Here is a 15,264-nt window from a genome sequence, read left to right on the forward strand (position 1 = left end):
TACCTGTGTTTAGTAGAATGTTTTCCAAGACTGTGACAGTCAAAGCATTAACTTTGTCAATGTCAAAGTATCATAGCAGCAGTGAAACACTGATTGGAATATAGATTTCTGATTTGGCAAACGTAACCTCATGTACTAGGCGAGTCCTCCACTTTTAACTGCATGATCTCCACATCACAACTAGTGTAATATTCTACCTGAAAGGACACAAGTCCAGCCTGGACCTTTCACCTTAGTTTTCACAGACAAAAATCAATGTTGTGTTCCGGAGCAGCGAGGCTTATTTCTCTGTCACTGTTTACATGAACCCCATCTTACCAACGCTTTCCAGAGGTCTTGCCTTGATCCTTTCATTTCCCTTCTAAAAGGAGTAGTGAAAGTGAGTTTAGGCTCCTTTATACTACAACACTGTAACTTGAATGGTCAAGGAATTCAAATTCTTTACCCTTAGTAATGAAGTGAAAGTCCTCTCTTCAAACTTTTAATTAAATAAGAAGTACTGTTAGCAAAACAAAGCACTCATGCAGAGTACACTCCTTTTTAAAGTGTTAGATATTGGGGCGTCGTGCGGCGTAGTGGTCTAAGCAGGCGCCCCATGTGTAGAGGCTACAGTCCTCGCTGCAGTTGGCCCCGGTTCGAGTCCCGCATCGGACGGCCTTTACTGCATGTCATTCCCCCTCTCTCTGCCTCCTCATTTCGTGTCTCTCTCCACTATCCTGTCCACTAAAGGCACAAAAGCCCAAAAACATATCTTTAAAGTGTTAGATATTACAATGTAGTGGAGTCAAAAGTATAATATTTCCCTCTGAATTAAATGTACTCAGGGGTTGTCATTCATCATACCATCATCGGTAACTACGACAGATTTGGACATTGAGAAGAAAAAGCTTGTCTGGTCTGATTTATGAATTGTTGCAGCCGAGTGATGAGAGCACAAAACACCCCAGCGAGTGCCGAGTGCTTTGGAGGGCAAAGGGCTGAATGATTATGCAGCTGCAGCTACACAATTTAATCGCTTGCACGTCCAGGTCCTTTGTCAATGTGTGTCTGCGGTTTGTGTTTGAAAAATAAGACTTATTAAACACTGGAAATGAATAGCAGAGCAAGACCTCAAACGTCAGTTCATCACAAAACAGGAAATTAACAGCTACTGATATGAAGGCAAACACTGAGTCAAGCAGGGCTTTACCTCAGAACAGTAGCACAATTATCAGATGTAGTCATTATTATGCTCTGCCTAAGGGACTTGTCAAAGTAAAAGAATCTATTCACAACCTCCAGGCCAGCGATTCCCAGTGTTACTCAAAGTAGATGTCAATTTAAATTTGACTTTAAATGTTGACTTTTATTATGCTCTTTGCCATCCAATTAGTGATAACTATGCAAGTTGGCATTACAAAGTGTTCTAAAACTTACTGATACTTTTGTTGAACCCCCTTGACATATTTCAAATTCTCATCTTTGAGTTTATGAAATGCTAACTGTAGGGGTTATACAAATCATTGCTGTGAATTTGACTTTTTGAGGCCAAAAGTGAGAGAGTAGCAGTCCATCAAATCTGACTGTGCGGTCTCAGCAAATGATGCAAAAGGGATAGACTGAAATATCAAATAGCCTCTGCTATTACTCCCCCAAGACAGCTGCGAGGCAAGAGAGAGAGAGCGAGGCAGTGAAAGTTCGGATTTATTTGTTTTATATCAGCATAGCAATGTTGTTCAGACACTGTTGCCTTATCTTCCCCCACAGTAATGATGCATAAAATTATGCAAGCTTCAATTTGAATGGAAAATTAAGAGCAGAATTGCGTATGTAATGTGCCTCTGTTTTTGTCTGTCTTTCTGCCTGTTGCTTTATGTGTGCATGTGTTTGTATGCGTGTATGTCTTGTGTGCGCACACGTACTTGCCGGTGCACCAAATTCCATTTAAGCATCTAAGGTCCGGGCATACAGCTGTCCTCTCCCCAACACAACAAACCTTCACTTTAGTTGTCAAGCTGATAAATAGGCTGCGCTCAGTCCCTTGTCTTAGCCCATATAAATTAATCATACCTTTAGAGATACATCGCCTCCCTTAGAGCTACAGACAAGCAGATAAATAATAACGCCTTCAACGTGCACATTCGGATTCATTTTCACTGGGAGTCTTCATCTCTCTGATATGTGCATCATGTCCAGTGTGGTGGAACACAGACATCTCTTAAATTGGCTGCACGTTAATAACTGCAATAGTTCTAAAGGGCCTTAAGAGATTACCACTGCTCTTCTCCACCTGTTATTTACAGGTTTGTCTCAAATGTGTTATGTCAAAAAATGAAAGGGCATCTCTACCTAAAAGAAAATAAAAAAAACAGCGACTATACTCTCAAAAGCAGCCATTTCAAAAACCCTTTTCAGTCAGGGACGTGGCATTGTGTTTCCGAATCTGTGTGTGAGTTTGGAGTGGGTGCAGTAGGAGCACATCATGCCGCAGATGGTGTGGGGTTGACTTGGCACAGCTGTTCCCAGTGGCCTTCTGAATCTAAAACTGGAACAGGGCGATTGAGTTTTCTTTGCACATCATTTGTCAAGTCCCCATAGTCATCTTGCAGAGTCAAGTAGTTAAACAGTCTCTAGCTACATTATTGAAATGTGCCTTTTATTCCACTCCCTGTGAGTTGGCCTGTGAATCATAAGTTTGGGGGACTGAATAACTACAGTTGAGATTTAGATGGAGATTGCAATCTCTGATGAAAAGTGAAGGGTATGTCCAGGCAATTCAAAAGCGGAAGTATATTTAATTAAAATGGTACCTTGAGGCTATTATTTATACAAACACAGTTAAGAATATGCTATCATAAAAAGGTAGGAGTTATAATCACATTAGAAATTGCCGTATTTGGAGTCTTGGTACTTCGCATCACTCTCATGCTTTAGAAACTGAATACATTCCTGGGTTACAATTGCAATTGTCACCTCCTCAGTAATGATGCTTAGGTTGGTGCTGTGACAGGTGTTCTGGCAGGCGTTGGCATCTGTCACCTTTCCTGTTTACCAAGACCCAGAGAATACACCTAATCAGTAAATCCAGAGTGATCCATGGATGACATTTACAACTCAGTCTCTGTCTTAGCCTCTGTTCAAGTCTGCATTAGGTTTCTATCTAATGTGCAGCTGAGTTAGAATGGAGACTCGTTGACTCCCGGTGATGCAACACCAGTCAGGCACAGCCAAGGGAAACCAAGTTTTTACACCTTCCACTATGTGAAAATAAAGAAAGAGATGAGCTCTCTGCTGATACTGTGAAAGTACTCGGGGTTGAAATTGCCATCCACAGTCTCATTACAGTTAGACAGGAGGCAGAAATTCCCATGTCGGTTTTCTCAATTTTTGTCTTCCATTTTTCACTACTGTCAGTCTTTCTTGCTCTTTACCTCCGACAAGGAGGTTACAGAAGCTGTTTAGCCAACCTAGCTACCCGGAAGCACCACTGTCAGCTCTCCTGTCTGAAAAGCTGTAATCTTTTGGACTTGACAGCTCCATTACTGATAGGTATAACACCCAGAGCCTTTACTTTTCAGGGACATGTACTCAACCACTGACACACCAACATCCATTCTTAATCATCTGATGGTGGCATGCCTAATTTAGCTATTCACTCTTTGCCCAACAGCAATTCTTTTCTGCATTGTTTGGATCTGCAAAATGAAACAAATATGAGAACTGATTTAAAGGCCACTACTGAAGCATGCACCTCAAAAAGCAAAACAATTATAAGATGGACTGCTTCTCGTTCTCAGCTCCAGTGGTCTGTCAACGGGAATATCAATTACATTTGCAGCCAACAAAAGAATCTATTCAAAGCCTCCAGTCTAGGGTACACATTATCTTCTGCCAACTCACACTTACTTGTGGAGTTGGGTTCAACTGAGGATTGTCCAGCTCTGTCATCACCTGAGCCTGGTGTTGAAACCTATTAGTTGTTAGGTTAGTATCAAATTGAATTTTAATCCAACAAATGGTGCAAAATAAAGATTCCTATCATTTGGAGAAGAATTTCTGCTACTCTAAAGGGATTCATTAAGTGAGTCATTCAATTGGGGAAATGAGATGGGATCTGCATGTTACAGAAACAAGCAAATAATTATGTAATCTGTTGTACAATTTTATGTGCTTTATTATTGTTGAGCAATTACTACAGATGTACAAACCCATAGTTCCTCGCCAGGTGTGCAGCACCTGTTGCGCGTTGTCAAATTTTGTGGAATGATTGAGAAAACCAAATAATTTCCTCAGTGTATTATGAAGAAGCAGAGATGAACCATAACTATATATATAGATTAGCCATGATTTAGTTTCAAGCATATTTGCTGAAGTGTGTTGCTGGCATTGGCCTAAATTAAAGGATTAGTACTTGCAAAGAGTTAGATGACATTAGTACCACTGACATGTCTGTACAGTAAATATGAAGCCAGCAGCTGGTTAGCTTAGCTTAGCATAAAAAACAGCAGGAAACAGCTAGCTTGGCTCGGTCCAAAGGTAATAAAATTTGCCTTCCAGCACCTGTTAGGCTCACTAATATCTTTTTTTGCACTGGAGCAGTGGCTGTTACAGTGAATTTGCCAGAGTCCACGACCCCTTGTAAAAAGACAACTTGATGTTTTTACACTTACGTTTGGGTACAGATAGCCAGATATAATATGTTCATTAGAGAGCTTTATATTTCGGCAGATTTGGCTATTTTTGGAGAGAGCCGCATTAACCCTCCCACCACCCCAGTTTTTTTGAGGGGAATCAGTCTTCATCTTCAATCTTCTTCAAACCTTTGGCAAGTAAGAGTAAGAAAGAAGTTGCAGAACCTCATTTGTTATCAAAAATGTTTGGGTAACTCAAAATGGCAAAAGTGCCTCAAGCCTAGATGAATGAGCATCAAAGTGACAGAGCACTGTTTGGAACAACTGAACAACTGTCAAATACTGAAGGGGCATCACTATGCTACTCACGCCATAAATGGCATCTTTTTGATTGGTGTGTCTGCTGATGGGCTATAGATTCTTACATTCTACAGTGTTGTGGGTAAAAAGTCAGTTTTCTATTCTCTGTCATATTTCAAATATCTGTCCCAGAATCGCAATGAAACCTCTCTCACCCTCACCTCAACTTAAAGGCCATGTAAATGGACATTATCTTCTTGATAATCTTCACAGCAAACGTTGAGAGGCAACTCTCCAAAAACCACTTTCTGTTTGACCAACTTCTTGCTGAAACCTCCTACAGTCCCACACTGCATGCCATCTATCAGCTATACAGGGAGCAGAAGGGGAGGACACACACACAGACACACAGATGCCCATGTGGCACTGCCTATCACCACCTCCAGATGTTGTGTCAGCATGTGGTCGTCACGCTGTGGCCCAGTGCAGACTGAGCAGTCCTTTGCAGAGGGACTGGGCACATCAGCCCAGTTCCATCACGCTCATGATAATTATAGAACTGGAAGGGCTTCTGCACCTGCCTGTGTTCATCGCAGAAATAAAAAGAAATCCCCCAAACCTTGTTAAACACTTTCCAAACATCATGGAAATGGACTTTTGATTTGCTTTCACATCTGCTGCAGAGTTTTTTTCACCACACTCCTGAGTAATTATTTTCAATTGCTGTCTTTCAGCTTCGTTGCTTAGGTTGTAACCCCAACTGTTTTTTGCTTTTTACAGCTGCTTGTTTTTCCCATTAATAAAACCTAGCCTATGGAATTCCATAAAACCATAAAAAACGCTGATATCATCATTAAAGGAAAGTTTCCATATAGTAAATATGATGTCAGTGTACATAAGGACTTTTATTGCATATTCTTTGATAATGGGCTCTTAAAATCTCAAGAAGAGGAGCTAAAATGTCATATGTTCAAATCTCCACAAGATGCTAAATCATTCCACATTTCATATGAATTTGTTTTGACTGAATCTGAACCAGGCAATTACTAAAAACAGTTACAGTATGAACAAATGTGGAAAAAAAAAACATCACTTTGTCAAACATCCTCTGTGTTTCTGATCAGAGTATCAAATGTCACCTGCAGTATTTAATCGGGTGGAGTTTGGGGAGGGATAGAGCTGTTGTGCTATTTTGCCAGCAGCAGATGAAACGGTGCAATGTTCCCAGGCTGTGAGCTTGGTGACAGGGTTTGATGTGCTGCCTCTATCCACACCTACTGCGGTGACAGGGAACACACAGGGTTGTCACACTGACACACCATCTCTCTGATCCTGCTGCGGGCTAGACGCTGCTAAGATCAGTATCTGTATGACTTGTGACCTCTGTCTGTGTCAGTCTGCATCATATTCCTCATCCTTTACTGTCTCTCTTTCTTCTTCCCAGGCACCAGTAATGGGTCGGTACTGGTCTACAACTTGACCAGTGGTCTTCTCCACAAAGAACTCAGTGTCCACTCCTGTGAAGTCAGGTAAGATTTTTATGCCTCCGCACCGGCGATAGCCATGGCCACAGGCATTATTGGTTTGGTTTGGCTTGTCTGCCCATCCATCCGTCTGTCCGTCCCATTCTTCTGAACACGATATATCTCAGAAACGCCTTGTGGAAATTTCTTCAAATTGGGTAAAAACGCTCACTTGGACGCAAGGATAAACTGATTAGAATTTGGTGGTCAAACGTCGAAAGTCAAGGTCACCGTAACCTCACAAAACATGTTTTTGGCTGTACAGTTGTGTCTGTGTAGTTAAATGTGTTTAATGCACCAGTGAAGTGGTGGTGTTAAGGTGAAATATCTGTAAAATGACATTTCAGATGAATCCCAGTGGTAAGTCAGTCAGCTTGAGGCGGCTTGATTTTCTCTTGATTGGTTTTAGGCTCATTAGAGTTTGTGAAGGCAATCGTCGATTACATAATTAGAGTGCCATGTCAGCTCTTGTGTGTTTAAAAGAAATGATTCCCTAGCTTGCTTTATAGGCCTTTTATCTGGATGTCTTCTCAAGGGGCTTCAGCTAAGTGTCTTACTCTTAACTCGAATAATAATACAAGAGTAAAATGAGAAACATCCAAACGGATATGGTGATAGTGGTCAAATATATAGTGTGCACGATCTAGATTTAGAACGCCAAGGTAGTACTAGTATTGCTTTTATATGCAAATGAAATCCTGAAGGCCACAAATAAAAATGCTTCATGTTGCTCGGTGGTGGTCTGTGATGTATAGTTGTGACGATAACAGAAAACTCCTGGCACCATATGCTATGTAATCAAGCCAGAGCCTATTTAACTACACAGTTTTCGAGGAGCTGACGAAAATACTGCAGAGCTGCCTTGGTACGTTTATCCCGACAAGTGACTGAATGTTGAGTTTGTTTCCTGAAGTGTGGGTGAATGCAGAGGAGGTTTAGATGCACTTGAAAAAAGGGACCAGCTTTGGGTACGGTACAAATCAATTCATCACAACAACCCAATAAAGGGTATTATAAGACCTACATTTTACTCTGTATATATGTATGTGTTTGGGGTGGAGAGAAGAAAATGGTGTGTTAGATCAGTGATGCCCAATTTTACTTATCTAGCCAAAGCTGCCGATGTAACACTGTTGTATTTGCCCAGTTAACAGTAACACACATACAGTACTATCACTGCCAATTCACAGTTTATTTGGAAGAAATCACCTGTTACTGATCTCCACAAATGAACAATAACAGAATTTCTTGATCTTGTTTACCAAGCCCAGTTTATAGCGTATCCAGCTTTCTCAGTATACATTTTGACTTGTCAAATGCAGGTGTTACTAATAACATTACTGTCAGGCTCTGGTATTGTGCAATGAGGCTCACTGGAAAACCTAAGCAGAACACAGCCATCATTAACGTTATTAGTTACACCCGCGTCTTCCCTGCTATGACAAGTCATAATGTCTGCTGGGGGGAAGGTCTATTGATTTCTCGGTGAAAAGCATGCTGCATATAAATATCATCCTCCATTCTCACTTGAAATAAATTACTTTTTTTTTTTTTTTTTGGTATGGCGGTAATCAAGCCAAATATTCAGGCTTCTCCTGTAATGTTGCTTTTACCTCTGAACACTACACCATTCCATCAAGTCTAAGGAGCTAATTAATGAACCTCTCAATCGTACATCAAATGGGCCATTCAGGGAAGAGCGGTGTTCTATATTGGGAAGCTTCCTCCCCCTGTGACCAAGCATTTGAACCAGGAAAATGAAAACTAAAAACAAGAGTAGCGGATCAATATTGAACAGTTCAATGGCAAGACCACCAACACGGTGAAGAGCGGGTTAGTTATGAAATCATCATCATCTGCTCCATACCCAGTGTAGTGCATCATGAATACCTCAATGCCATGACCTTCTGAATAAACACCCAATGCTCATTTGGCTATAAATTTTTAAGTATTTGTTTCTCTTGCTTGCTTTAATGTTAGTTGGAAACAGCAATTGTGACTGTGGGAAGAATATCTTTCTTCTCCAGGATGATAAAAGGAGGTGTTTCCACAGGGATAACAGTGCATTGTCTATAGTGTCCTGTATCAATATGTGCGCTCAGAAAAAGTAAAAAAAGAAGCTGCCAGTTCTTTTAATTGGGTTTTTGTCTTATTAAAAACCCAATGAAATCCAATTAATTTGTTTTCTGAACTTTGCGATCACATATCGACTTGCATATTTATTAAAAAATGCCATTCAGTATTCAGCATATTTAGAAGCTTGCTTGGTTTACAAAATGAATATCAAGAAAGTGGTTGTGTTCTAATTAGGACAAAACGGTTCCGCTTAAGATAGATTATAGTGATGCGCAGTGACTTAAATCTATCTTTGTTTTAGTGCAGTTTTTTTGTACATGAGAACCTCTCTGTCCTGCTGTGCTGCTGCTCAGCGTACTGGTTAATTACGGTGCGTGAGCAGGGCCTAACTGACACGGAATAAAATCAGAACGCCGCACCGCCTTCTGAGCGACCCGCAATGCAACAGCCAGACATCAGCAGGCTGCGCTTCATTAGTTAGTATTCTCTAATGAGCAGCAAAACTATTTCACCAGGATTATTTAAGCACGAGATTAAATCAATTAATGTTGTTAAGGGAATGATTGGGAGCAAACACCATTCGTTCAAACAGGATTTCATTAATGAGAGAAGTTGGTATGCACAAATGCAAAACTTCAACAAACTTTAATGAGCTATGCATCACAAGCATACGTTATTTGAAATTTCTGTAGCTACCTCTGCCTATGCTTGTGTGTGTATGTGTGAATAGGCAATGGATTTCTCTGCCTGGTGTGTGGTGTCTCTGTGGATTTGCTCTACAGTCATGACACACAACAGCTGTCTCCTCATCTGCTTGACATCTCTCACTCAATACTATTGTACCTTGTGTTTACACAGGGCATATATATTTATAACGCATGCAAGCTCTTGCAGGCTGCTTAGTTGTTTGGTGTTGGACACTGCTTTGGTGTATTAGACACAAAAAGAACAAACAATTTAAAAATAAATGAACAACACAGCCATACATGAAAACACTAAACCATATCTAAGTAGTAGCCATCAGATCAGGGCTTTCGACCCCATTAGATTCTCTGTCTCCCTGTGCAGACCCATGTAGAGCACTGCTCTTATTTCCAGTGTAATGACGTACAACATTAAGCCGTGTGTTGCGTGTGGTGGGAAAAGCAGAAGTGCTTATGGAAATGAGCCTGACAGCCCTTGCCCGAGCACAGCCATGCCAATGGAGGCCTGGCTACTTAGCATCTCATTTACATTTAGTGGGGAAATGAACTAATTAATCATGTGGCTATTTACCATCTCATTAAAGTGGAGTTTGTGCTCCCTGAGCTGTGCACACCTCTAAAAAATACTCATATCTCACATTTGCTGGCTTGATTTGCTATGCATCTTTTTACACTTTCCTAAAGTAGAAGTTTTAGGTGTACCCTTTACCTTGCTAGGATGTAGTGGAAGAATATTTGACACTTACACTGCAAATATCAGTAATATTATTCATTTAACTACAACCCGTGTCTCTGCTTATTCCACAGGGGTATTGAATGGGTGAGTCTGACCAGTTTCCTGTCTTTTGCCACTTCCGCCCCCAACAACATGGGCCTGGTGCGAAATGAACTGCAGCATGTCGACCTGCCTACTGGTGAGAGGCTTAGACGCACACAGACACACACATATCATCACCTGTACCTGAGGTTACCCACTAGTGCTTTGTTCTTGATTTTTATATTTTGCTCAGGGTTCCTGCAGCCGAAAACAACAAAGAAAATAGACACTTCAGTCTCTCTCTTGACTTTCTCTTGTTATCTGTCTTTTTGTGTCTATGTGGTTCTTTAAGAGAGTTTTCTTGCTCTCCCCCAGGGGACACTTGCACACTCCTCCAAATTAAGGTCCAAACTAAACAGTGTTAGGATACCACCAAGGGATGTCTAGCTCTGAAAATGAGATCCTATCATGAGTTCCTGCAGAGCGACTTACACCTTGCCTGAGTCCATTGATGGGTCTATAGAATTACTGCGCCGGCAGTGTAGCGTTGCTATCTCCTCCAGGGGTTGGAAATGTACTGTGCTACATTTCTTCTGCCAAAGAGAGAGAGAGCAGAGTTGAAAAGTGAAGTAACTTGATTGGGATCAGGAAGAGATGGTTAAAGGTTTCAGTGGAAGAAAACTACTTTTTTTTGTTTATGTCAATGAGAATTAATATATTTGCCATTTTGGAGACAAGTAATTGATGAGCATTTGTATCTTTTTCACACAGCTTTTGGGTTTTTGTCTTGTGTAGCCAATTCCTAAATTTTGATCTTAATGTGTTTTGCTTTCAAAATTTCCATTTGGTCAGTGAAAATGTGGTCACTGTAATTATTCAGTAACAGAGCTTTTGTTCCCAAGTCAGGACAATGGTGAGGGTCAGTCATTTCTTTAATGACTGTCTTGGAAGCACCAGAGTCATCAAAGTTAACAGTCTGCTGCGATAGCTTTGGTTACAGGCCCACACACTTTCCAACACACTTTTACTTTATTGGTTTTTTTCTTGCTAGTTCAAATGAGTTCAAGTGACTGAGATCCTCTGAGCGGTCCTTGACAGCAAATGTAGCTGCTGATAGAGCAGATAGACTGTCATGGCTCACATCTCTGATGCATGCACATGTCTGTGTGCAGTTTGGGTTAAAACATTTTGGGAAATGCACTCTTTTTTTGCTGTCTTACCAAGAGTTAGATGAAAAGATCAATATTAATCTAATCTGTGTGTTCACTGCAGAGATGCAGTACGTCTGGGATGAGTTTAGCCTAGCGTAGCACCAAGATGACCTGGGAAACGGCTCCATCAAAACTGACAAAAAAAAGGCCTTTCAACAACTCCCAAGATGTCTTATTTAGTAGTTACAACTTTTACTACATGAATAAATGAAACATTGTGATTTAAGAAGCCTGCAATGCTGAAGCTTTTTACGGAGGCAATCGGTCGATATAGTTTTCATCATACTTATTTGAGTTACCGATTAGGTCTTACAGTATCTTATATTTCTTTTAATGTCTTAATGTTAGATGTTTAAATGACAAATAATACCATCCAATATTACAATTATATTACACCTTGACATTCTGGACCAGATTCAGTAAGACTGCAGGCAGATTTGCTCTGTTTTGTTTGTGTTAGTTGAGGTTATGCTCCGTTGTTTTATTTATTCAGGGAAAGTAAGCATATTTTTGCATAAACAAGTCCTCAAATAGAACACCACCAAAGTTCTGCACTAAAAGATAGCTCTAAGACTAATCCACTAAGGCAGACACCTTATGCCCCTTACAGCTGGAGCATTTTCTGATAACATTTGAGAATCTAGGATGCAAAATCATCTTCCTCGCTTGCCTTATTCAGTTGTGGTGATGCCTGGTTTCTGTAGCAGTAATAGCAGCTATTCTTAATGGCCATATTCTTTATCTATTAAAGCATCTTTTTGTGCACTGCAATAACTGGGATGAGTGAGTGTCGAGACATGGTAGTAAACTCAGTTTGCATAACCTCACATAGAATATAAATATGTATTATGTGCACGGATGATAATTTCTCATTATTTATACACACATAATTATAAATGGTGACATCAACCCTCTGAGGTATCTTTTCAAAATCCACAGTAAGTGAAGAGCATGAAGTTCTGACATCGCCATGTTAATGAGAAAACAAACCCTCTTCCTTCTACATAACGCAGTTCAAGAAATGTTGACCCCTTTGTGTCTTTACTGCTGTATTTGCCGCACCATGAACTGTATTCAAGACCCTGAGATGTGTGTGTGTGTGTGTGTTTGTGTTTGTTTTTGTGAATGCACATTTGACGCATGATTAGAGCCTGTATGCTGATGATCTGAAGAGTTAGATAACATAATTGGCACTTTGTAATCAGGACACACAACCCCTCCCACTGTGAATGACAGTGGAAACACAGAAAAGAAAGTGGAAATGGAGAAAAGGGCTGCATTAGCTTCTAGTGAGGTCTCCAAAGTTTTCCCCACACCATATGCTTTTCTATTTTATGCCCCACCGGTACACACCGGCTGCCATCTCAAAAAAAAACTGTTGGAGGTCACCTCACCTCACCTCACACCCCACTTCCCCTAAAACACCACAGGCTGCTCTGTTGCTTGTTCGTTTAGACAGGCCACCTTCGTAAGTGTCCTCCGCAAAATTAGATCAGCACTTCCCTGGGCAAACATGATGCAATACACCTGAAGGGTATTCTTGTTTTGTTTAAACGGGCACCTTGACGCTCTGCATAATGTCGACTTTGGTGGATGGAAAGTTGGGAATGAAAAGCAGGGATCAGAGCAGGCGGTGAGAATAAGATGTCGGCAGTTTGCTCTCTTCGCTGTGGTGAAAGAGATGAAACCAGGACGCCCCGGAACTAAAGTGAAATGAGATGAATCAGTCTTTTCACAAGTAGAAAGAAAGATGCCATCTTCTGCCTTCTATCATCACCCCCCCACCCTCACTCACTCTGTCTGTTGTGTTTTCCAGGCAGATGCTTTGCATTCAGAGGCGAGCGCGGAAACGATGAGCCACCCATTGAGATGATTAAAGTATCCCACCTCAAGTGAGTTGCCTGCTCTCCCCACTACCAACAAAACCAAATACCAACAGCCTCACGCTATCTCTAATGCTTTTACCTGAGACACACACACTTTTCCACCAACTGTACATTTACATATGAAATATGCACCCATCCAGAACATCTCACCTTACCTGCCTGGGGCCATCTCACCTTTGTCTCTCATCTCTATCCATCTCTGAACATTTAAAACAATGTTTTTTAAGGTTGGAGAGCTCTTGCTTTTTTCTGAAAGAATTCTACACCCAGACTGGAATTCTAATGGAACTCTGCTAAAGAAAAACCACAGAGCCACCATTAATTGGGTTGCTTATTTATTACTGTCCCCAAAAACCTTCATATATTCAGACTGTGCGGTGTGTCGGATCATTACTTTTCTGTCCAAGCGTTTATCATTGCTGCACCCTTTAATGGGGCTGTGATATTTAGAAAAATTAAAGGCCACGCATTTGCAGTCGTCGCACATTTTTTTCGAAATGAAACTACACACAAAGTTATCAGATAACAGCTGTCTTTGTATATTCAGTCACTCTTGATTTATTTGACAGTAAATTCTGCTTTCTTTTCAAGGGCACTACATTTTGACAATGCCAAGCCACCCTGGAGAATCGTAGCCTTGTGTATACATCAAGAATATGATTAGGTGAATAGTGTATTATGCTGGATAGTGACCTCTGATTCTTCTGCCTACATTAGGTGACATTTGGCATTTGCATTTCTGCTCTACTGCATAGCAGTAAGTAGTATAGCAGAAAGTGCTCCCTCCTCCAGAGTGAAACGAGTAGGCTGCTCTGGAGGCAATGAATACAAGAGTCAGTACACAAGTCATGGCCTCGAAAATATTATATAATATGATGTCACACACACAAGCTGCTTCAGAATTGCAGATAAAGGATGCAGTGCTTAGTTAAGTAGTCTTGTTAAGTAAAACAGTAATATGTAAGATGTGAAATGCTGAAATGCTACACAATACATACCTCATCACAATGTAAAAGGAGGTGAAAAAAAAAAAAAATTACTGGACAGTGCATAATCTATTTTTTTTATCTATATAGTCTTTTTTATTTCAGCCAGGCGTTTTCCACAGATCACAATCTGATAATAACAAAGGCCTTGGGGCTGTAGTCGCAGGCAGCGGGAGGATAACATGCTTTTATACACTGAAGCTCATCGAGGAGCTACCCAGTGCTGCAGTATTTTCGCACTGTTAAACACTGTCGTTCCTCCCAACAGCATTTGCTCTTGAGCGATTGTATAGTAGCTTTTTAAGAAGTGGAGCCTGTATCTCGGCCAGATTTTTTACAACATCTTTTTTTCCTGATTCAGACTAACTAAGGTCACGTCATAAGTCTGAATATATGATTAAATGTACAAGAAAATGCCTGTTCATGCTGGACGAGATAGGGATAGTTGCAAAAACTCATCCTTGTTGCATTTAGGTTCTTGTGGGAAGTTAAAATCGTTCGTCAGTCTAACATTTTTATTGTACTACATAAACATAAAACACCTGACACATGAGCAGATGAACATGAATTATGACACATTGCTGACTAGGTGCCAGACTCAGCATCCAATGTTTAGACACCCAATCCACATAGCAACCATGAGAAAATCTTAAAGTCGGGTAGTGGGCAGTTTATATTTTGAGACTGAATGTGTGTGTTTGTGATGTCCATCCCCAGACAGTATCTGGTGGTGGTGTTCAGAGACAAACCCCTGGAGCTATGGGACATCAGGACGGGGACACTTCTCCGAGAGATGGCTAAGAACTTCCCCACCGTTACGGCACTGGTACTGATAAATCTACATACTAATAAAAACTTTGTCCTTTACCAAGGCTCAATTCTGAGGTGCTGTACAGCGCAGAAATTGAGAAGTGGCATTTTCCAGTAGGTACTCAGGGGAGCTCATGTAAATTCACTGCTGCATTTGAACATTTCCAGTTTACATATTTACTTTAACAAAACACAGTGTCAGTGTTGTTGACTCTTCCCTTTGGTAATAGTCTCTTATACTTTTTCACCCCTTCCCTTTTTGTGTTTGTGTGGACCATTTGAAGGATTAGTCTGCAAAATTTCCCCAAGCTCAGCAAAGAACAGTGGCTTCATTAGGCTGGAGAAATGCTCATAAAAAGAGAGTTATGCTGTGCAAACTTTACAGTGGGGCTGTAAAATCC

The 15,264-nt window shown here is 40.7% G+C and overlaps 1 protein-coding gene across 1 annotated transcript in view; it reads left to right on the forward strand.

Annotated features, from left to right (window-relative positions):
- wdr11 (WD repeat domain 11) overlaps positions 1–15,264 on the forward strand; it is a 50,876-nt gene that overhangs the window by 18,042 nt on the left and 17,570 nt on the right. The window contains 4 exon segments of the mRNA XM_023411738.2: positions 6,355–6,439; positions 10,021–10,127; positions 12,998–13,073; positions 14,771–14,879. Of these exon segments, the coding sequence (XP_023267506.2) occupies positions 6,355–6,439; positions 10,021–10,127; positions 12,998–13,073; positions 14,771–14,879 (377 nt within the window).

Source organism: Seriola lalandi, unplaced genomic scaffold, assembly GCF_002814215.2.
Source record: "Seriola lalandi dorsalis isolate HSWRI2012SDOR001 ecotype SW California unplaced genomic scaffold, Sedor1 jcf7180002054470, whole genome shotgun sequence".
Classification (NCBI taxonomy): domain Eukaryota; kingdom Metazoa; phylum Chordata; class Actinopteri; order Carangiformes; family Carangidae; genus Seriola; species Seriola lalandi.